General features: G+C 37.5%; 3 protein-coding genes across 4 annotated transcripts in view; 2 read left to right on the top strand and 1 right to left on the bottom strand.

Annotated features, from left to right (window-relative positions):
* LOC107747949 (serine palmitoyltransferase 2-like) overlaps positions 1 to 7,463 on the top strand; it is a 17,158-nt gene extending 9,695 nt beyond the window's left edge. For both annotated transcript variants that reach the window (XM_016562573.1, XM_016562572.1), the window contains 6 exons: positions 830 to 935; positions 1,811 to 2,030; positions 2,284 to 2,410; positions 5,732 to 5,867; positions 5,980 to 6,109; positions 6,561 to 7,463. In XM_016562573.1, coding sequence (XP_016418059.1) covers positions 830 to 935; positions 1,811 to 2,030; positions 2,284 to 2,410; positions 5,732 to 5,867; positions 5,980 to 6,109; positions 6,561 to 6,677 — 836 coding nt within the window. In that variant the 3' untranslated portion in view covers positions 6,678 to 7,463. The remainder of the gene's footprint in view (positions 1 to 829; positions 936 to 1,810; positions 2,031 to 2,283; positions 2,411 to 5,731; positions 5,868 to 5,979; positions 6,110 to 6,560) is intronic.
* Positions 7,464 to 10,003: 2,540 nt separating this feature from the next.
* Positions 10,004 to 20,380, top strand: LOC107747951 (isthmin-2-like). Its single transcript, XM_016562574.1, has 6 exons — positions 10,004 to 10,540; positions 15,133 to 15,315; positions 15,777 to 16,077; positions 18,101 to 18,238; positions 18,335 to 18,403; positions 19,242 to 20,380. The coding sequence occupies exons 1-6, from the start codon at positions 10,418 to 10,420 to the stop codon at positions 19,757 to 19,759; spliced, it is 1,332 nt and encodes a 443-aa protein (XP_016418060.1). The 5' UTR covers positions 10,004 to 10,417; the 3' UTR covers positions 19,760 to 20,380.
* LOC107747959 (WAP four-disulfide core domain protein 3-like) overlaps positions 20,038 to 22,571 on the bottom strand; it is a 6,860-nt gene continuing 4,326 nt past the window's right edge. The window contains exon 4 of the mRNA XM_016562594.1: positions 20,038 to 20,111. Within this exon, the coding sequence (XP_016418080.1) occupies positions 20,038 to 20,111 (74 nt within the window). The remainder of the gene's footprint in view (positions 20,112 to 22,571) is intronic.

Genomic DNA, 22,571 nt, shown 5'->3' with positions numbered 1-22,571 from the left:
GTAAATATAAGACAATTTATAGGGGCATTCACTATAAACGTCATTTATTTTCACCCTTAAGCATACACGACTTTCTGGCGAAAGTGAAACTAACAGCCTGTGTGAAATGCGCTAGGCTGTACTGTACTTGTCCCTCTCATTCTGCACCAGTACAAATACACGCACGCGTTGCGTGTGTTTTGCTTGCTTCATGAGTGTTTCTGCATTATATGAGTGGCTTGGGAAAATAAATCGCTGCACGTTTCAGATGAAAAAAACACGACTTCTATTTATGAAAATATCACAGTTAGGAGATTTATCTATTAAGGTAAGTTATCTTACATTATCAAGCTGAATTTGTTCTGACACAGTCTCTGAGTTCTTGTCGTATTTTATTACCATTTTCTAAACTATAGCGAATAAACTGTGATAATGTGAGAAATGTTGAAGGTGTCTGAATAAATTTTGGTTTGACTGTATCTATTTGATAAATGAAGTTAACCAACTAACATTATACATACTCTTTTGGTTTCTGTACCCAATATTAAAAAAAATTACAAATGCAATGAAAATATTGGTATCGATACTCTGTATCGGCAAGTACCAAAAATAAAAGTATCGGTATCGGGCGAGTACTGGAAAAAGTGGTATCGGTGCATCCCTACTTGAAAGTGGACAAAACTTTTTTGACAAAACGTGTTTAGGGTTCAGATCACACGCTATATGTGGAGAATAATGAGCAATCAGCTCTTTTCTTTTTTTTTAAAGTGGCGTTTATCGGTTTTTGCAAATGAACTCTTCATATTAAGATGCCTATTCATAAATTCAAATTTCCAACCATTACTCTCAGATATGCAAAGCCTGGAGAAGTTGCTCCGGGATGCTATCGTTCACGGCCAACCTAGAACCCACCGGCCCTGGAAGAAGATCCTCATCCTCGTTGAAGGAATTTACAGGTATAGCAGAAATCTTTTTCTAGCTTTTTCATTATGTATACAACATGTTTTTTTCAAATTTGAGCAGAAACCTGATGTTTTGTGCAAAGCATGTGCAAAGGGAGGCTGGTTTGCATACCTTTTTCTGGTTTGGAGGCCATTTCATTCTTTATTTCAAGGCATAAAGAGGCGAGAGCAATAATAATGATATCATATACAGTATCTCACAGAAGTGAGTACACCCCTCACATTTTTGTAAATATTTTATTATATCTTTTCATGTGACTACATTGTAGAAAAGTGTCATTCTTCAGTGTTAATAATGGTGGCCACACAAAATATTGACACTAAATTTGTTTGATGATCTGAAACATTAAAGTGTGACAAACATGCAAAAAAATAAGAAATCAGGAAGGGGGCCAACACTTTTTCACACCACTGTATATATTATAATATATTAATTTATATTAATATAAATATATATAAAAATATTCAGTGGTATTCAGTCGGCTCACTGGTAGAGCATTGCGTTAGCAGCGCAAAAGGTGGTGGGTTCGATTCCCAGGGAACACACATACTGGTAAAAAAAATGTATAGCCTGTATAGCACTGTAAGTCGCTTTGGATAAAAGCGTCTGCTAAATGCATAAATTATTATTAAATTAAATTACATAATAAATATACACCGCACACACACGCATATTATGTAAACAAAAACTTTTATTTTGGATGCGATTAATCGTTTGACAACACTAATATTTGTTCAATGTTTTAAATAAAAAGATCAAACTGTTACTTCCTGGTTATCAATTAGAGGTACTCCTATACTTTCACATACTGAAATATCTAGGCCTCTATGGAAATGCATTAATAGTATACCTGCATTCTTCTTTTTAGTATGGAGGGCTCAATAGTGCGACTTCCTGAGGTCATTGCCCTAAAGAAGAAATACGAAGCTTACCTGTACCTGGACGAGGCCCATAGTATCGGGGCACTAGGACCAAGAGGCAGAGGTGTGGTGGACTACTTTGGCCTGGATCCATCTGATGTTGACATCATGATGGGCACTTTCACCAAGAGCTTTGGTGCTGCTGGAGGATACATTGGAGGAAAGAAGGTTCAATGTCATATCACATTAGATTACTACACACACACACATCACACATGCTGGTTCGAGTCTGGACTGCAGCCTGTCATTTCCAGCTCTCTCTACCCCAATTCCAGTATTTAATAATGAGACAAAGTGAGTCCTCCAAAAAATATGCTTCTCACTTACATATTACATATGCTTGTAATTCAGGATTGCAGTTTACATTTGGCTTAAGTAGCAAATCTTGTGTAATAATTCACTTTTTGTTTTCTCTCTGTAGGAGCTGATTGATTACCTCCGCTTACATTCTCACAGTGCAATTCATGCTACCTCAATGTCCCCACCCATCACCCAGCAGATTATCACTTCTATGAAGTGCATTATGGGAGAGGATGGCACCACATTAGGTGAGTTTGGAATTTTATTCTGTTCAGTTCTAATAAAGATTAATTGTGTGGAATAATCTTTGTGTGACATCTATTACAACTACTATTTGTACTGTAATACCTAATATAGTAGCAATATTGTAATATTGTGTTTGTAAAAAACGTGTGATGTAAAAAAGAGCCACAAGATGGCAGCATTAACTAATAGAGTACTGTTATGAAATGAAGCGCTGTGGTTATTTATAATATAACAAGCGTTGTTGCATAATGTAACCTGTACTTTGACTTCCATGCTGCTCCCCTGTGTACTTCCTTGTATGTTTTTGTGTATATTACACAAAACTTTAACCTGTGATACTTGTGAGCAAAACACTTGTCATCCGTTGAGAACTATTGAGCTCTGTTGTGGTCAGAAATATTCTCCTCACATGTAATGCTTGGGCAACGCATTGCAAGTGCACATCAATGTTACTGTGGTGGTTACAAATTTCTGTAAAAGGAGAAACCTTCCAATGTCTGTGCTATTAAACGTGTTTTTATTCAGAAAACTAGAAATAATCTGCTCTGCAATGAGAGAAGAAATTATAGAATACATTGCACAACTCTAATACATTTCACAACGCAGGGGAATAAAACATCGGGCTTGTATGGCTATTAGCTGTAAGCATTTGCGTCAATGTACTCAAATTCTTAGAACTGCAAGAATATTTCTACTGCTGAAAAGTGTTAATTATCAGCAGAAACACAATCTTTTTGAGCTTGTTTAGGAAAAGTAAACTCGATGACTCAGCGATTGGTTACACATGCTAACTCCATCTCTGCTGACAGTTTGAAGCAGCAAACTCGGTTTCACCCCTGATTGATTTAGCAGGGCGTTCGTTTGGAAAACCACATCTATACCCCAAACACACGCACACACACACACACACCGCATCTGGAAGCTCTTCGAGCCCTTGTTAGGCTTTAGCGTGAGAGAAAGAAGGCTCAATGTTCCTCACTGTGGGATAATGGATGCTGACGGACCTTAAAGACTTGGTGAACTCTTTCACTGTTAGGTTCTCAAATGTATAGGAGACGGCTTATGTTATAATTATGCCATAGAACCTTGAAGAACTCGCATACAGATAAAATGTATTAGTTTGAATCAAAGAGCCCATGTCTGCTACCTATAGACCTAGGTTTTGCGCCATATTGAATTTAACGCAGATGAAAATGAGGCTCTGAGGGACAGACTTATTTCATGCACTATATAAAGGTCCTAGATCACATAGTTTTCACCAACTCACAGCTTTCCAAAGTGTTTTGGAGGTTCTGTCTACTATTTAATATTTTTTTTTTAAATATGTTTTGTTAGCTGAAAAATCAGTATATTGTTAAACAACGATAAAATCCATTGAATGCATTGTATTCTTTCCCTCACAAACTTGTTTTCATTCCTGTCAAAAATTAAAAATGGCACTACCCTGACTAAGGTCAATTGGTTCTCTTAGCAGCATGAAAAAACTACGTTTATTCAAATTGTGAATTGATTATGTGCAGAAAGCAAGCAAATAGCACTCAATAGCTGTCGGTCAGTGTTCAGCACAAGCTCACTGAGTTTTGGAGCTAACTACAGTGCATACTAACTTTCCTATTTACATCATGTCTACACTTTGTTGGTTATTTTGTTTGACTTAGTCATGAAAGTGTACTCAGTCAATGAGCTCACACTGAACAAATGTTTTGAGCAGATTTCTTCAGCACAGAGACTGATTTAAGCGCCTTTGGCAATTAATGTGCAACCCTAGAGGATCTTCCTAGTACATGCACAATATAGTAACATTAGACATGGTAAACCTGTTCCTCATATCACTGCACAGCAACCGCAGAGAGCAACTATTAAAGTTGGCACAAAACAGCAATTTTAATTGTTATCCATTTTGATTTCATGATGACTTATAAACTATAACTACTATTTAGTGAGTAATTTATGGGCTAATTTTCATCTAGTAGTGGAAGATCACTTAAAGGGTTCGTTCACCCAAAGATGAAAATTAGCCCATAAATTACTCACCCTCAAGTCATCCTAGGTGTATATGACTTTCTTCTTTCAGACGAATCCAGTCAGAGTTATATTAAAAATTGTCTTTGATCTTTCAAGCTGTTTAATGCCACTCAGCGGGTGTAGCAATAAGTTAAAAAAAAAGCGCCAATCCATAAAAAAAAAAAAATGTCTCACACTGCTCTGGGGGGTGAACAAAGGCCTCCTGTAGTGAATCGATGATTTTTTGTAAGAAAAATATCCATATTAAAAATGTAATAATCACTTTAATGATGATTTTACACGGAAGCAGTTCCGGGCTGATGATGTACGAGTTCACTGGATTCGTCTGAAAGAAGAAAGTCATATACACCTAGGATGACTTGAGGGTGAGTAATTTATGGGCTAATTTTTATTTTTGGGTTAACTAACCCTTTAAGGTAATATGCTGTTGAACTACATGTTGAATACAGTTTAGAGCAGTTGTGCCATTTTGGGTTTGGAACAAGATGAAATATTTGTTTCGGCTACTTAAAGGCAACACAAACGGTTTAATTTCAGTTTAAGCTTAATTTATAAAGCACCAGACTAACTTGCATTTCCTCGTAGCTGTTGTAGGTTTGGTTGGACTGTTTTCTCCTCAAGTCTTTACCAATATTCTCAATACTGAATATTGTGAGAAAGAGCTTTCCTTTCTCAGGAGCCCCTCACTATGAATGGAATGTCAAACAAGTGAAAACTAATACTGGAGAGTATATCTCTACCTCTCCCCAAAGGATCATTCTGCACTGTTCAAAGTGGATTTGAATTCCTTTGGCTTCAGATAAAACGGCCTCCCGATTTTCATTTGCCATGTGCTGGCATGGAACTTGCGGAGATGTTTGCAATTTAGCTTTTCGTCGTTTCCTGTTGTTGGATATGAAGAACGTATGAATGACACAACAAAATGACGAAAAAAAACCTGCTTTGGTCCATGTGGGCTTTAACATGCACTGGGTTGGGCCATTGGGTCAAGGATAAGACTTGCCTGTGCAAAAGTCATCAGGGCGTAGCTCTGTGGTTTCTATAGTGTTTCTTTAGTGTTCAGTATTTCTGAACAGCACACCTCTCTCTTAACAAGCCACACAATTTGAGATATGATTCAGGTCCACACCACAAACAGTGTGGGATGAGTTACACACCGAAACCTACTCGAAGTATGAGTAATAGTTACTCCAAGCAAGCACCACTAATGAATAAAAATCAAGGACACAGTGTCTTAGAAAGGGTCAGAAGCTGGTTTGCAGGGATGGCAATGATCTGAATAATTCCCTTTTATGCAGGTCAGGAAAGACTCTGTCAGCTGTCAGAAAACACAACCTACTTTCGCAGGAGATTACATGAGATGGGCTTTATCATCTATGGGAACAATGACTCCCCTGTTGTACCCTTGATGCTCTACATGCCAGCTAAAATCGGGTCAGTCTCACGTTTTGTTTGACTGAATCTGGCTAGCATATCACCAAATACAATAGCCATGAGGATATGGATTTTGCAGACTCGTTCATTTATTTTGTATACTGCTGTTTAGAGCATTCGGGCGAGAGATGCTGAAGAGGAACATTGGGACAGTGGTGGTTGGGTTCCCCGCCACACCCATCATCGAGTCCCGAGCACGATTTTGTGTTTCTGCCGCCCACACGAGAGAGATGCTTGACAAAGTGAGTATCACATGAACATCAGTTAGAGCTTCACCAATAAATCTATTAATGTATTAAGATAAAAGGTTAAGAAGAAAACGAACAAAGTACAAAGTAGTTTACTTGTGGCTTTCTGTTTCAACTTCCAAACTAGTTCTAAACTTTACCTATTAGCTCTCATAGGTACTTTTATGTAAGATCTGTCTCTATTTTACATCACAGCTAATGATATCAAAACGCATGAAGCGGTGGAGACCAAAAATCAGTGCTCCTACACATCAGTTATTCATCTATGAATCTCTGACTCACCTCACAGTCAACCAGAGTACATAAATTCTCTCCAAAAATAAACATCCTGTTATCATTTAGCTATTACTCAGCATCATGTCTTACCAAACCCAGCATATTATTACCTCAACCAAACGTTTATTCAAGTGTTAATAACCCTAGTGTCTCTTCTTGACTCTCTCAGGCTTTAAATGCCATCAGTGAAGTTGGAGATCTACTCCAGCTGAAATACTCAAGAAAAAACAGACATGGGAGTGAAGGAACTGACTGTTTTTCATTTCTGGAGAGCCACCAGGATTAGCACGTTCTCATGATGGACTGAATGTGTCTTTCTTCCACCCCAGAGAGATTCATGTCTAACTCGAGTGTCATTTTCATGTTGATTCATTTCAGTGGACACTCACTGAAGTCCACCAGCGGACCAAATTTCAAGACTTACCTCTGGGTTCAGTAACCAACATTCATTTCATCGTGCAATGTAGTAAAGAATTCACGTCACCGTGTTCAGCATCAGAAATGACACCGGATAAAAGTTAATGCTTTAGTGTCAGGACTAATTTATCCAACCTTCTACACGGTCTGAAACAAATGAGAGTATTTTCTGGTATTTTATACAAATATTATCTGGGTTTTTGTCTTGTTTTCCATTAAAAAAATCATAAACGAGGTTAATTTACTCAGGGTTACTCAAGTCTTTTTTTTCTCCATTTGCAATTAATGTTTTAAATAAATAAAGTAGAATTCTTACTAAATTTAGCAGATTTATGCTTTAAACAAGAAAAAAAACAATATGCCAGTGTAGGACAATAAACGCAATTCAAGACATATATTATTGAAGTCTTATTATATTATACAGTTTAGTAAAACTTTAAGCAAAATCTAAGGAAATTTCGATTTTTACTAGAAAACAAGACAGAAATCCTGATAAAGAAAATGGTTTGTTTTGTTTTGAGTGTACAAGAAAACAGTGACTCACACACTGGCAGTATACTTGCACAGCAAGTGTCATCTTTTAATGAGAAATAAGCTCAAATATTTATGTAACAAGAGAAATCTACTTATGAAGGAGATAATTTATTATAGTTAAACAGTAAAAAAAATGTGACTTCATATCCATATAAATGTATCTATAAAAATATTGACACAAGAAAACAGTGACTCACACACTGGCAGTATACTTGCACAGCAAGTGTCATCTTTTAATGAGAAATAAGCTCAAATATTTATGTAACAAGAGAAATCTACTTATGAAGGAGATAATTTATTATAGTTAAACAGTAAATAAGAATGTGACTTCATATCCATATAAATGTATCTATAAAAATATTGACATTTATTAATGCACATTGCAGTGTGTCTGCATTTTACTCAATACTGCATTCAAATATCTTAATTTGAATCTTTTTCACAATGCAAATATGATTGTATTAGCGATGTCTTAATGAACTTGTACAGAAGAATACTGACAACATTCTCGGTTTTGTTTCATCAAAGCTTTCTGTATTTCAATTTGAGTTGTGGTACTTTCCATGAATAGGGTACAGTTTGGTGTCCCTTATCTTTATCCAGGGAACAAAGCCCATATTGCTTTTAAAGAGAAACACTTTTTGGACTCTTTTTACACAAATTGTTACCCAAGTTATATAGAGAGAGATTTTTTCCTATTTTTTTTGGCTTTTAATTCGTTTTCATTCATATTTATTGCTAGAAAATAGCAATCACATAAATTCTGGGCTATTAAATTCTATATAGACATGTTTTGCAAAAAATGAAACATGATCAAAAATATCTATATAATATTTAGTTTGACCCTGATCGATCCCTGGGTTCATAATAAACATTTTCTGAAGGTTCAAATCCTTACACTGGCCATCTGTTTAAAAATGCATTTTTTTAAAAGAGTTTTCAAGACATAATGTGTACTCTCTTTGTGGAAGGTGCCTTTGTCTTACTTGAATATCTGTTACTTGCTGACAGTTTGCATATCTCATGACTAAGTATGATATCTACACTTACTAAGTGTATAATGTCTTAGCCAGGGCATTTCACAAAGGCAGAGGTCTTTCATTGAGCCGACAGAAATAGACTGACATTGTTCACTCAATGTTTCATTCTTTATATCTGCTGTTAACAGACAGCAGTGAAAAATATTTGTGTTGCCTTTTGTATTGTTATACAATTGCTTTTGATTTGCTCTAACAAAAGTGCTAAATACAGGTCACTGATATGATATGAAGAGCTCTTGTCTGTATGTATGATGATGTGGCTTATGAATGCCTGTCGGATGTACATTTTGTTTTTTTGCCCTCCATTTCATTTTGTGTTCTTAAGTCTTGTTCTTAATCGGAAAGGCAGCTCTGAATATGTCTCTGAATGCAGATGTATGTAAGTGACTTCAGAGCTACTAATGACTGTTAAGAGATGCAGTTATGACGTTGGCACATTGGCTTTATAAATGCGAGTAATGCCACTGAGCTGCATTTGACTGTGAAACCAAAAGGCATTCCACAATTTCTGTTTGTTTGTTTCTTGTACATTCTGAGTTGCAATTTTCATCAAATATACATGCTATCACATTTGTCACACTTCTCCATGCAAGAAACTGAAATTCTTCGAACGTGACTGATCATTTGTTTCTGAAAATAATTAAATAACTTATCTTGAACGTTTTTTTCTTTCTACAGAATCGAGGTTATTGTCCTAATCGGATATCTCAGAAAAAGCAGAGCAATCATTACTTTACATTATAAACAAAGACCAATCTTTTACTCAGTAGTCATATTCAGACTGTATGATAGACATTTATGTAAGGTATAATGTATATTCAGTGAAAAGTTTGAAGTTGAGTTCAATTTAAATGATTTCATTATTAAAGACAAATGAGACGCTGTTAAAAAAATCCACCTACTTTAGATTAAAAACTTACGTTTAGCTACTGCCTTAAATTTAATTGGTAAGTTACAGGTCATTTTGACTTGAATTATATTGAACTGTTTATAAAAATCAGGTTAAATCTCATATTTAGAAAATAAAGTTACAATTTGTTAAATTACTATATATATTTTTACAGTGTGAGGAATGATAAACTACAATATCTAGAAAACTGCCTGAGCGTTTTAAATGCACCACAGTAAAATTTCTAACAAATGGCTTTGCGTCTGATGATTTCACTGATTTAAAAGAAAAAAACTTATATGCTCGTGGTGATTCTCATATATATATATTATATATAGGCCATAAATATTTAATACATGATACATATGTCACATTTATGGCTGATTCAAACAGAACCATGAGATTAATGATTAAAAATGCACTTAGAGCTGTGAAATTTTGTGAATTTCTTTAGATTTCAGTTCATTCAAATTCTACCTTAAATTCAAATATTAGTTATGCATCCTTTATCCTCTTTTCAAACTGAATTCAAGTTCAGGAATCGAACTGGAAATAAAACTGAGAAGGCCTTCTGCATTCAGTTCTGAATGACTCTCTGCTGAGCGGAAACGAGTCCTCGCACACACCTGGCTGTCAGATACATAATCATCACTAGCCCTGGAAAATTATTCTCCTCCCATGCTGACCCCATAGAGATCAGGCCATCCTGCTGTTGTTTCGCTGCTGCGCGCTAAGCGTACATCGTTCGTTTCCTTAAGGCATGTATCTGAGATTCTCCTATCACCATAGTAACGTGTCACCGATGATTCTGTGCTCCGAGATCCTGAAGGAGAGAAGAGAAAGTTTGGTAAAAGTTGAATAAGGATGCACTGGTGCGGACTGAAGAGCAGCGCTAGACCTGCAGTAGCTACGACCAGTCCACATGGACAGACGCATTTAGTGAATGGGTTGGAGGGGTGAGGATTATCTGCTTGAATTTATAAAATGCTCATATATGAGCGAGTTTTAATGAAGTTTGGATGAAGATGAGGAACAGCGCATTGAAGGTCTTCTTCAGGAGGGAAACAGAGCACAGAGCTTCCTAAACAACTATTGACCATTTAATGTTTTAGCGGTATTTAGTGGACAGATACGCAACGGTGCAAAATGCTAACAGCGCGTAAAAGTGTATGGGTACTTTTAACTGTGCTGCTGGCTGTCTGGATACAACGGGCGATCAGCTTCCCTGTGAGGCATCACAAGAGATCCAGACACGGCGGCTCTATAGAGGTGAGTACGAGTGAATCGAAATCTCGCTTCGTGATTTTATTTCTTCTGTTTCCTTCAGAAACTATATGCGTTACAGTGATTGACAGTGTTGGGGAGTATCTAGTTATATGTAACTAATTACAAAATAAATGTAACTGTAATCAGTTACTGAGAACAAATGTGTAATTAAATTACAGTTATGAAAATGTTAACGTTTACATCTGAATTTATTTTTCCACACATACAGATTTGATTGATTTCTTTCATAAATTGCATTGACTGCACCAATGTTTCAGGAGTTTGGGATGCTTACTCCATAACTGTTTTATTTCCTTTTTGGGTTGTTTTATATGTTTTATTTTTTAAGATGAACTGTTTTTCCAAGGCATTGTCGGATATCAGTGTTTCCTGTCATAGATATGCAAAGATTTGATTCTTAAAACAGTATCATAGCTACTAAACTATTTCTTGTTATGATTTTAAATCTGTATTTAACCTCCAATGATCTCAAAGTAAAGAGGTGCTAAAGTCTGATTTTGTGGTGGCTGTGCTTTTAAATTCAATTATTATCATCTTAATTCAAGTGATGAAGGATTTTGACAGTAATCAGTGTTGAGTGTTACTGTAAGGTTTAAACCTGCCTGCTTTAAACGTTTGAAAATGATTAGCAGTTGAAAACATTAGAAATTTAGAAAAGTAATCAAAAAGTAATCAGTTACATTATTTTACATTACTGTACACTCGAAAAAAAATGCTGGGTTAAATATAACCCAGTGCTGGGTTAAATAGGGACAACCCCAGCAATTGGGCTGTTTTGACCCAGCGGTTTGGTTAAATGTTTAACCCAACCTTCTGGGTAGTAACCCAACCGCTGGGTCAAAACAACCCAATAGCTGGGTTTGTCCCTATTTTACCCAGCACTGGGTTATATTTAACCCAGCATTTTTTAGAGTGTAATCTGTAATCTATTACATTTCCAAAGTAACCTTCCAACACTGGTAATTGATTAGAAACCATGCCTTCATGATTTATTTTTGTTATATTTCATATGCTTTATGTATAAATTTTATTGTTTTACCCTTGTGTCAGACACAGACAGCCTAGTAAATAGCGCATGTAATATTAAATAAAAGTATCACTTGTTAACTGAGTACTGTTATTTTGCATAATTTCCAAATAATCTTTTAGTTCTGTACTTCAAGTTTCAGAATGTGTGAATATTTTATTTGTGTGTATTAAAAGTGCATTTAAACAGCGTCAGCCTTTTTATTCCAAAACTTAAAAAATTACACTACACATCTCCTAACGTAACGCATCATTTCAGATTAATTCAGAGAGAGAGAGAGAGAGAGAGAGAAAGTCTGTGAAACTGACATTTGTTAATTCTGATAGAACTGTAGTTGAATAAACTCTTCTGCACCATGGAACATAGAAGCTACTCTGGAAGATCCAAAAGCACAAACAGTCCAAGTTCTTAGCATTTCAGTTTTTGAGAATTAATAATGTACATTAATAATGTACTGATGACTTAACTATGCCTTCAGAAAAGTAAGAGTCAGAGGTAACATGATTGACAGTGTTACAGTTAATACTGCTATTAATGGTGATCATAGGGGTTTATTATAATTTAATGTCATTTCTACATATATCTAGCTTTCAATAATCAGTTGTTTACCACAAAATGGTAAATGGGTTGACAGTTCATTTCAAAAGGCACAAGCACATTTTAACCTGTTTTCATGAATGGACAGAGGCCTCATACAGTAGAGCAGTACAATAGTGAAGCCTTACATAATACTGGTCAAAAAAACACTTAGTTTCACTCTCTCTCACAGGGTCATAGTTCAGCTCCTAAATTGTATACTGCTATTAATGGTGATCATAGGGGTTTATTATAATTTAATGTCATTTCTACATATATCTAGCTTTCAATAATCAGTTGTTTACCACAAAATGGTAAATGGGTTGACAGTTCATTTCAAAAGGCACAAGCACATTTTAACCTGTTTTCATGAATGGATAGAGGCCTCATACAGTAGAGCAGTACAATAGTGAAGCCTTACATAATACTGGTAAAAAAAACACTTAGTTTCACTCTCTCTCACAGGGTCATAGTTCAGCTCCTAAATTGTTTTTTTTAGCCCCTCTTCTGTGTTAATGTGGAATTTCCTGCATTCTGGTCTCCTTGATCCTGTGTTTGTGCACAAGGGGGCCATGTCTAACCTCTCCAAGAAAGGTCCTGCTACTCAGCTTTGTATTACTAAATGTCTCTTTTGTTTTTACATGTGGGGCAGGGGTCGTCAAAGGGAAAGGGAATGGGGGGTCTTAGATTATTGTTTTTCTTCACTGGTTTGGAAATGGCGTGGTCCTGGGACTTTGATATTGGAGGTCAGATAAATCTAGGCTGCACTGCAGACTGCTTTCCCAAATGCCCCAACATAAATTGTGTGAGCTGATTGCGTCCATGTGTCTCACCAGAGAGCTCAATAGGGGTTGTGTGTGTATCCCATGGTCTTCCGCTAGCGCATAAGGCTTTGTTTCGGGTTCTGGAATTCATGCCATATGTTTGTGATGGTGAGAAAGCCCACTGGCAGGACAGGCCACATTCCACTGGGAGGAAAGACTTTTACAATAAAAGATTTTACAATGAATTAACAATACAGAGAAAGACAAGAGATGGCCTCGGGGAGACAAAGGATGTAAGGAGAGACTGGATTTCTATTCCGAAAGTTTAGGAAATTAAACTCGCTCTGTTAGGCCATGTTACGAATCTTTACTGAGTGACAGCGACTAGTCCTTCAGCCCCTCTTGTTGAGACTTCCGGGAAGAAAAGATGAATATTGAGAATAAGTTTTACAGAGACGCTCACATACCTCTGAGTGTCTTATCTGCAGATCAAGTAGTATACAACTTGGGGCAAAAAGACATAAGACACCTCTGATTCACAGCTGAATTCATTCGATATTTAACCGTTTGCTCCACTGTTGAAAAAACATGTTGTAAATAGAACCTTTTGACTCAACAAAATGGATTGCTTTTTACAATTATTTAATTGTGGCATACATGTTTTCAAATAGCATGAGATGCAGCACAAAGGCCAAAGATCCAGCTGCACAATGATCATGAAGAAAGAAGTGTCCAAAACCCCCAGTAATGCATTTTGTCCACTGAGTATGAATCCGCAAAACCAGCATTAGCACTTCTCTAACTCCCAATGACCATGGTACCTGCTAAGTATGAGTTTGATAAAACCAACATTGCCACAGCCAATCTTTAGTACATCTTGGTCTGGCTAGACTGACGCAAAACAAAACTAGATTGCTCAAAATCTTAAAAAATGTCTCTTTAAAAATCACTGAGGTAGCCTCGACTGGAAACTGCCTACATAGCACGTTGAAGGACGCTGGTTCTTGTAATAAAACCATTTTAATTATTTTTTGTACTTAAACTATTTTACTTACTAAAGTCATTGCTGAATAAAATTGCTTTGCAGGTTAGAATGTGTTCTCAGGCTGTGACAGGTTATGTAGTAACATGGACAGTTACTTCATTGTTCAGCTCTCAAGTCAGTAGAAACTCTGGTTCTGATAAATGTATAAAGGTCCCCAAGTGAGCAAGAACATCAGCACATTTTCAGTGGAAAATGGTACAAGTTGACTTATTATAAGCTTTTCCTTAAGGAAAATCCTACTGTATACCTCTAATAAATCATTATCAACTGTGTCACCATATGCAAGAAATATCACAATAGCAACTAAAACCTGTGTTTGACAAATGAAGGTCACTGTTCCAAAATGTTGCAATAGAGTGGTGCAGGTATGACGCCAGAACCTGGAGGACTAATTTGCTGCTGGTTCCTTGAGATTTTCCTATGGGGTTTAATAATGGGGTTTTTAAATTTATGAGTAAAATAAAGATTGTGGCAAACATAAGCTGATGATACTTTGACATTTTGTTCTACAACATGAACTGCAGTTTATGCAGTTTACTTAGTAGAATAAAATGTCAAAGTATCTTCAAATTATGTTTACCACAGGCTTTATTTTACTTATAAATTGAAAAAACCCCATTATAAAATCTTGAGGAACCAGTGGCGAATTAGTCTTCCTGGTTCTGACTTCATACCTATACCACTCTATGCAAGCTAGCACTTATTGCTGCATGCAATGTTATTTTTTCATCAGACACATCCTCAGACATCTTTGAGAGACATTGACATCATCTCTTGCACCAACAGAACCAAGTCCAGAACGAGCTGGCAGACCCTCGTCCCCACCAACACAGGTGGCTCCAACATCGCTCAACAGGTGTCCTACCACAGCCTGAGCCCGAGGAACAACATGAACTGCAGTTTATGCAGTTTACTTAGTAGAATAAAATGTCAAAGTATCTTCAAATTATGTTTACCACAGGCTTTATTTTACTTATAAATTGAAAAAACCCCATTATAAAATCTTGAGGAACCAGTGGCGAATTAGTCTTCCTGGTTCTGACTTCATACCTATACCACTCTATGCAAGCTAGCACTTATTGCTGCATGCAATGTTATTTTTTCATCAGACACATCCTCAGACATCTTTGAGAGACATTGACATCATCTCTTGCACCAACAGAACCAAGTCCAGAACGAGCTGGCAGACCCTCGTCCCCACCAACACAGGTGGCTCCAACATCGCTCAACAGGTGTCCTACCACAGCCTGAGCCCGAGGAAGAATCAAAACCCTTTGTCCTAGACCTCAAAAACTTTCCAGACCTGGCAAATGCTGACACTGACTCCCAAAACCCAAACATTCAGGTGAGCACATGCAAGAGCACACATCTCAAGTGAAATGCTTTGTGATGTGACTTTTGATGATTGAGCGGGACAAGTCATAATATGCCAGCCCGGATATAATAAGCCATAACTGTGTTTCTCTACTCTGAGGCTAATGTCTAATCCTGTCTAAGCCAAAGTGGATTCATCAGCATCCATAGTGAGTCATCACTCCTGATAGGATGTAATTAAGTGTAATAAGTAATCTTATCTTGAGCTGAGGAGGAAGTAATTCTGCTTGATTTGATATTGAGCCTGAGCCCAAATCAAAAAACTCGATCAGTGACTCACCGCTGAAACTTACTGTCACTGACTTTTCTCCAGACTTATTACAGGATGATTTGACTTCATTGCCTTTATTAGCTGCATGATTTAAGTTCTTAAAATAACACCCAGTGTTCCATAATATTTAATCCCTGTGTATTTTGCATCCTTGGTTGTAGGTGACCATCGAGGTGTTGGATGACCCCCGCATGGAAGTGGACATGGACCTGGTTAAAGAATGGAGCAACGACTGGCCTACATCTTCTCCCTCCTCTACTGTAGAATGGCTGGGCGGGAAGAAGCTTTTCTGGCCTTTATTTTGGAGCTACACAGATGTAGATTCGGGCGAGGATGGTACTGGCCAAGCAGTGGAGGAAGAGGATGATTATGCACTGGAGTATGACAGTGGGGAGCCCCTTCCTAGTGGACTGGACAAGACAGGTGGCATTTGGGAAAGCCCATGGACTCAACGCCATTATGGTGAGCGCTTTCTTTTTAGCTGTTTCTACACACAAGTCTTGAGAATTTAAAAGAAAGAGTATTTGAACCTTCAAGCTGTGCTATTAATAAAAAACCTTGGAATGAAGAAAGTTGTCAGAATTGGTAACATCAGAATTTAAGAAAGAGAAATCAATGGGAGAATTCGAGAAAGCTGGATTGGCAGCAGTCAGATGAAGGCGATTTGGAGAGTGGTTTAAGGCAAAGAGAGATGTAGAGACTGGGGAGGAAGGGTAGAGCGAGCTGGTAAAGGCTGTTTCGCAGCATTGATTCAGACTAAACTCGCAGCCAGCGGCGGGGTATTTGTGAGTGCCGGACCTTTGATGTAGAGACTGGTTCCACTCGGCGGAGAAGACCGCTGTTTGAAGACGAGCCCGATCCGCTCGCTAATGGCAGCGTGAGTACGTTCTCTTGGACAAATAAGCCCATGCTTGTGTTCATTTAGAGCGCAGATCGGGAGCACAGAGTGAGAGGGGTCATCCGTTTACTTTTTATGTCCCACGGGTTGGGCCCCAGACCCTGCATCCCCCCACCACCCCCTCCAGCCCAGAGCGGCTAGATCTTTTAAGCCTGTTCAAGAATCCTAGGCTTTTCAAGGCCATGCATAACATTACGCCTCTGTTCCTTTTTTGTTTTTCTCTCCAGGCCATGTCTGTTTTATGGTGGGAATTGTGCATTTTGCGTTTTAGCTGTGCAGTCTTTGATTGGAGACAAGGATGAAATGGGATGGGGGTTTAATTGGAGCGGTCAAGAAAAGACACAGTGACTGAGTACTAAATTTAGAGATTAAGGATGGCCCCAATCTAGACCAGAAGTTGATGCCTATTCTACTATGCAGGATTCATTTTTTAAATGGATTTCTGGGCCCTTAACAGGACAGGAAGATAACGTTTTATTGAAATAATGCTTTATTGGTTTATACTGACGATTTCAGTTCTTTTTTAAACAGAGTACCCTTTATGATTCGTTCAGCCAAAGGAATCGCCAAAGAGATTTAACAGCCCGTCCAAAATGTTCTTGACACCAGCATCTTTTAGCATGGGTAACTGCTAATGCTAACCACCCAAATCTCGACCCTGTGGATTTAGTGCCCATTCCAGCTTCTGCTAAACGACAAGCCCTGTGGCTGTTGTGGGTTTCACAGTTTGGCAGTTCTACAAAGCCAGCAAGAGTAGCCGCTGAGCCAACGCCTCCTTTCCATCATTCACTAGTCTGTCTGTAATCAGGACACCATCATTCTGTGTGCAATATCATTGGCACCCCACCCAAATTCAAGTTAAATATGTAAAAATGCTAGTCTGTAATCTATACTCTGTATTACAGAAGAAAGAAGAAGACATCTGTTGTCTTTGTTTAATGTGACAGTTTGTTTTTCGTAAAGAGTGCTGAAATCTCCTCCAAAAGCTAATCAGCCTTTTTAAATCAGTTTTTTTTTCTTTTTGGAGGATATAAGGCTTGGCAAAAGCTTACTCTTTCAGCTTACCCTTGTTTTCGTCTGCAAAAGTTACAGTCAAGGTGTTAGAGTGTTTTTGTTGGTGGTTTCCATGGTGCTACCATACTATTGCAAAGCTTTTCCTGGGGTGGTGTCTTTGAGTGATGAGTGGTTGTTATTATGTTTCTTTGCATTTGCTGGGTTTATTGCTAAGATATTGCTGGAGCGTCTGCTAGATGATTTCTAACTGCTAACTGGTCTTGCATTAAGTTGTGTAAACAGGGTCTGAAACATTTTGTGATTAGATCACTAAAACCCCATGTATGGGGGTAGTCAGAAACAACATAAGAGGTTGTATATTAACAGCACAAGTGGTTGCAGGCATGCATTTGAAGCACATGCTAATACCAAGCGGAAATAGTAATGGTAATGCGTCCCAGAGGACCACTTGTTATCCAATCCCTGAAAAGTATTTGAGGTTAACGATTTTCTTCAAACCCTATATGAGGAATGGTGATGGGTACCACAAAAAAACTAAATTATTGTTTTAACTGATTATTCTTGTGCCTTTAGCAGAGAAAGAGGAAGAATGGAGCGCATGGGGTCCCTGTAGTGTCACTTGTGGAAATGGCAACCAGACCCGCTTACGTTCATGTGGAGATTTCTGCATCTCCACCGAATCCCGAAGCTGTGACCTCGTGCCATGCCCAGGTTATTTCAGTTCTCAAAAATGTATCTGTTTTTAATCAAATTCTAAACCATTTTGTGTAATATTATGTCACACTGAGGGTTTTTTTTTTTCTCCAGATGATTGGAACAGTGTGGCTTACGTCTTTCCATTTGAGATGGAAAATGGTACAGAACCCTTTGGCACTGGTGAGTGCTTTAAAGCTGTCAGTATCCGTTCAATTAATGATGAATTGTAAAAAATAATTATATTTTTTTAAAAATAGCATTCAGACACTGATTGTCAAATGTTAGTGGAATATGTACGCCAGTGGAGTGGCTAAACTGACTCTACGTCCACAAAAAATCACCTTGACACCAGCAGGTTAAAAATTAACATTCAGTTTGTAGGTGATATTTTAAGCATGTCGTTGAGTCCTAATGATAATGAAATTCTGGCATACAAAAATGGCAAGGGACATGATTTTTGTTAAATGTCCCATTTGAATTAGATGTATAATTGTATTGAGAAGCCATTGCCAGTGAGAAGCTCTTGCTCCATCATAAAAAAGACAGAACTGAATTGAGCAGTTGCGATGTAAAATCAGATAAATGTGTTAACTTGTATTAGTTGTATTAGTTAATGCTTTTTGCAACGTATAGTCTATATGAACTTTACACACCCCTGTTGAAAAAACCAGCATATGCTGGTTAACTATGTTTTGAAGCATGGCTGCTGGTTTAAGCTGGCTTTAAGCAACTAGCTCCTGCTCAGGACCAGCTTAGGACCAGCACATAAGCAGCTTAAACCAGCTCATGACCAGCTAAGGACCATCTTAAACCAGCAGCCATGCTTCAAAACATAGCTAACCAGCATATGCTGGATTTTTCAACAGGGACAACAATGCATGTGAAAAAATATGTGAATTCTTATTTTAAAATGCATGAAACTATCACACTACTTTTTAAACCACTATTGGGCAAATGGCACTCTGCTATAAGTGAATATGGCTAATGTGTAATCTGTTTGGGTTTGGTTGTTCTGCAGATGTTGACAGCTGTGAGAAGTGGTTGAATTGTAAGAGTGAGTTTCTCCAGCGTTACCTGCAGCAGGTATTGACTGAATTACCCAGCTGTCCGTGCACCTATCCTTCAGAAGCCTCCACCAATATAGTCAGTCTGCCGGATGCAGGACGTGACCAGACCTTCCGATGGAGGGATGCTAGCGGCCCAAAAGAGCGGCTGGACATCTACAAGCCCTCGGCACGCTCTTGCTTGCGTTCTGGCCTCTCAAGAGATGGCACCACTCTGGCCGCACAGCATTGTTGCTATGATGACAACAAGCTTCTAATTACAAGGGGCAAGGGTGCAGGTACTCCCAACCTAATAAGCACAGAGTTCTCTCCAGAGCTGCATTTTAAGGTGGATGTAATGCCTTGGATTCTGTGCAAAGGGGACTGGAGCAGGTTTCATGCCGTCCGCCCACCTAATAATGGCCTGCATTGCACAGAAAACCCCCAACAGGAGATTTTCATGAATGAATTGGAGGAGGCCAGAGAATATTAAGTCACCAAATTACTGTCCCTCCTCTGACACACCATCCTGCTGTGGTGCTTAACCCAATACAAAATACCAGCCAGCCGCATAAGTGTGCAGTATAGAGCCAGTCTTATGTTGTGGGATGCATTGTCGTAACTGTGTTCGCAAAGCATGGCCTCTAGCTTTTCCTGTGTTTGGAATATTGTGGAAAATGTAAGAAATGTTTAAAAATGGATCTGTTGATAATCTCTCTTTTGATATGTGAATCTTGTAGCTCTTGTGTTTGTGTAAATGACCAATACAGGTCAATACAGGTTGGTGTTGTTGTTGCTGCTGCTGCAGTCACATAGAGTGGGATGCAAAGGTCTGACACCACAAACTATAAATTATCAGCATAATAAAATTGTATTAAAAAAATGTACATGCTTTTAATGTCTACCTTTTGCTTAATAGACTGCAGAACTGGATCTAACAAGAGTTCCACATTTGTTCAAAACCTAATGATCATGTTATCCAGCATGATTTGAGAATATTCCAAAGAGCATCTTATGTGCTTCAGTCTGACCCCTTGTTGCTCACATGGTCAATGTAATTTGCTTATTTGATTTTTTCACTCTTATTCATTTTAATTAATTGTCAAAATCTTATTTATTATTTGTTTTAACAGTAACATTTAATCCTAACAGATCTTGAATCCTATACTGAGTGTGGTCTCAGACCTTTGGATCCCACTGTATTTACTTTGATATCAGTGCCATCCAATGTAAAATTTGGGTCCTGAAGCAAAATTAGTTAAAAACCTCTGCTATAGACGTTTGAGAGTCAATGGGCACACTTTCACTGCCAACTCAGGAGAAACCATTCCATAACAATGTTCATTTAGTTCTTTAATAGAGTCAAAATTTCAGAAAGGGAACGAGCTGACAGACATAAAGCGAATATTATAATATCTATATTGATATAACACGTATGTGTATGTACAATTTTGCTGTTTTGTTGTTCTGCAAATGTGCATTTGCTGTGTTGTTATTGCTGTTGCTTTTCATGTGTTGGTGGAAACTGTTATAGGGTAACTACTTAATATTGCTCCAGACCTCTAATTTGAAATAATGCTCTTAAGAGTATGCAGTCTGTGTATGCACATGCTACGGCTGGCACTTTATTTAACATTTATTGAAATGTATATTTGCATGATGAAACATTGTTATCCGTGCACAGTAAAATCCTGAGTGTTAAATTAACACTGCTCGGAGCATATATGGTCCCACTCTAAAAGAGTGTTAAAGTTAATGAGATAATTATGTGATTAATTAAGTGCTGATTGAGCATTAATGATGAACACCTGCTGTTAACAAGCAGAATCACTGAAGAAAAGAGAAACACAAGAACTACAACTGACTTCAGCCACAGCCTAAGATGAAATCAACTGAAATAAAAGACATTAAATCTCTCAAGATTTCAGTAGAAGATAATTAAACAACTCCACAAACAACATCACCAGCTTCATGCATTACTAACCAGTTAGACTTTATTTCTGGAGTATCTAAAACAGAAGTTCTTTATTGAGAATTAATGTTTAGATGTTTTTTTTTTGTTTTACTTACCGTTTTGGTGAATAGTTTTTGCTTCAGTTGCCTCTTGACCCTTGACTTTTTAAATATAAAGTTCTCTTTGGCTGTTACAATAATGTTTATAAAGCACTTATGTGATGACAAAGAACTTACGATAAAATCATTTCATGCGTTTGAGTCTCTGATTGCATTTTATCAAAATCTGAAGTGCTCTTATGGTTTCTATATTAATGCAGTTCTATGATAGGAGGTGACAATGTTAGAAAACTTTATAAACCACTTTTAGAAATAAGGTTTATGAAGAGGTTTTAATTCTGGCACAAAACAAGGCAGTAAAGTCACAACAAAAATAACAGCAAATAGTAAGAATAAAAGAAAATACTAAGACAATGCAGCTGCATAATTTATTCATGTCACAATGCATGCTGGGAGCCATGGATGAGTTATGATTGGTGCACCCAGAATGCAATGCAACATGACTCTGTCTGATGATTGTCACCATTGTTGAGATTCATATGCTGATTCTTGATGTCTGCGTGTCTAAACAGTACAGATGTTTTAAACTGGTGTGCAAAGTGTTTTTAAAGCTCTTCATATTTCATTAAAATGCAGTTGTGATAAATAACAAACTATATTACACATTACCACTGATGACATCAGTGAACCTTGCTACAACATGAAAGAGAAACACAAGAACTACAACTGACTTCAGCCACAGCCTAAGATGAAATCAACTGAAATAAAAGACATTAAATCTCTCAAGAGTGCAGTAGAAGATAATTAAACATCTCCACAAACAACATCACCAGCTTCAGGCATTACTAACCAGTTAGACTTTATTTCTGGAGTATCTAAAACAGAAGTTCTTTATTGAGAATTAATGTTTAGATGTTTTTTTTTTTGTTTTACTTACCGTTTTGGTGAATAGTTTTTGCTCTTATGGTTTCTATATTAATGCAGTTCTATGATAGGAGGTGACAATGTTAGAAAACTTTATAAACCACTTTTAGAAATAAGGTTTATGAAGAGGTTTTAATTCTGGCACAAAACAAGGCAGTAAAGTCACAACAAAAATAACAGCAAATAGTAAGAATAAAAGAAAATACTAAGACAATGCAGCTGCATAATTTATTCATGGCGCAATGCATGCTGGGAGCCATGGATGAGTTATGATTGGTGCACCCAGAATGCAATGCAACATGACTCTGTCTGATGATTGTCACCATTGTTGAGATTCATATGCTGATTCTTGATGTCGGCGTGTCTAA

The sequence above is a fragment of the Sinocyclocheilus rhinocerous genome, unplaced genomic scaffold, assembly GCF_001515625.1.
Source record: "Sinocyclocheilus rhinocerous isolate Xijiao unplaced genomic scaffold, SAMN03320098_v1.1 scaffold769, whole genome shotgun sequence".
In the NCBI taxonomy this organism is placed as follows: Eukaryota; Metazoa; Chordata; class Actinopteri; order Cypriniformes; family Cyprinidae; genus Sinocyclocheilus; species Sinocyclocheilus rhinocerous.
This window is presented reverse-complemented; position numbering and strand designations above follow the sequence as displayed.

Coding starts and splice junctions, on each gene's coding strand:
- LOC107747951 (XM_016562574.1), top strand. CDS start 10,418: ATGCTAACAGCGCGTAAAAGTGTATGGGTACTTTTAACTGTGCTGCTG. Junction 15,316..15,776: donor CCCAAAACCCAAACATTCAG/GTGAGCACATGC, acceptor CCTTGGTTGTAG/GTGACCATCGAGGTGTTGGA. Junction 18,239..18,334: donor TGACCTCGTGCCATGCCCAG/GTTATTTCAGTT, acceptor TTTTTTCTCCAG/ATGATTGGAACAGTGTGGCT.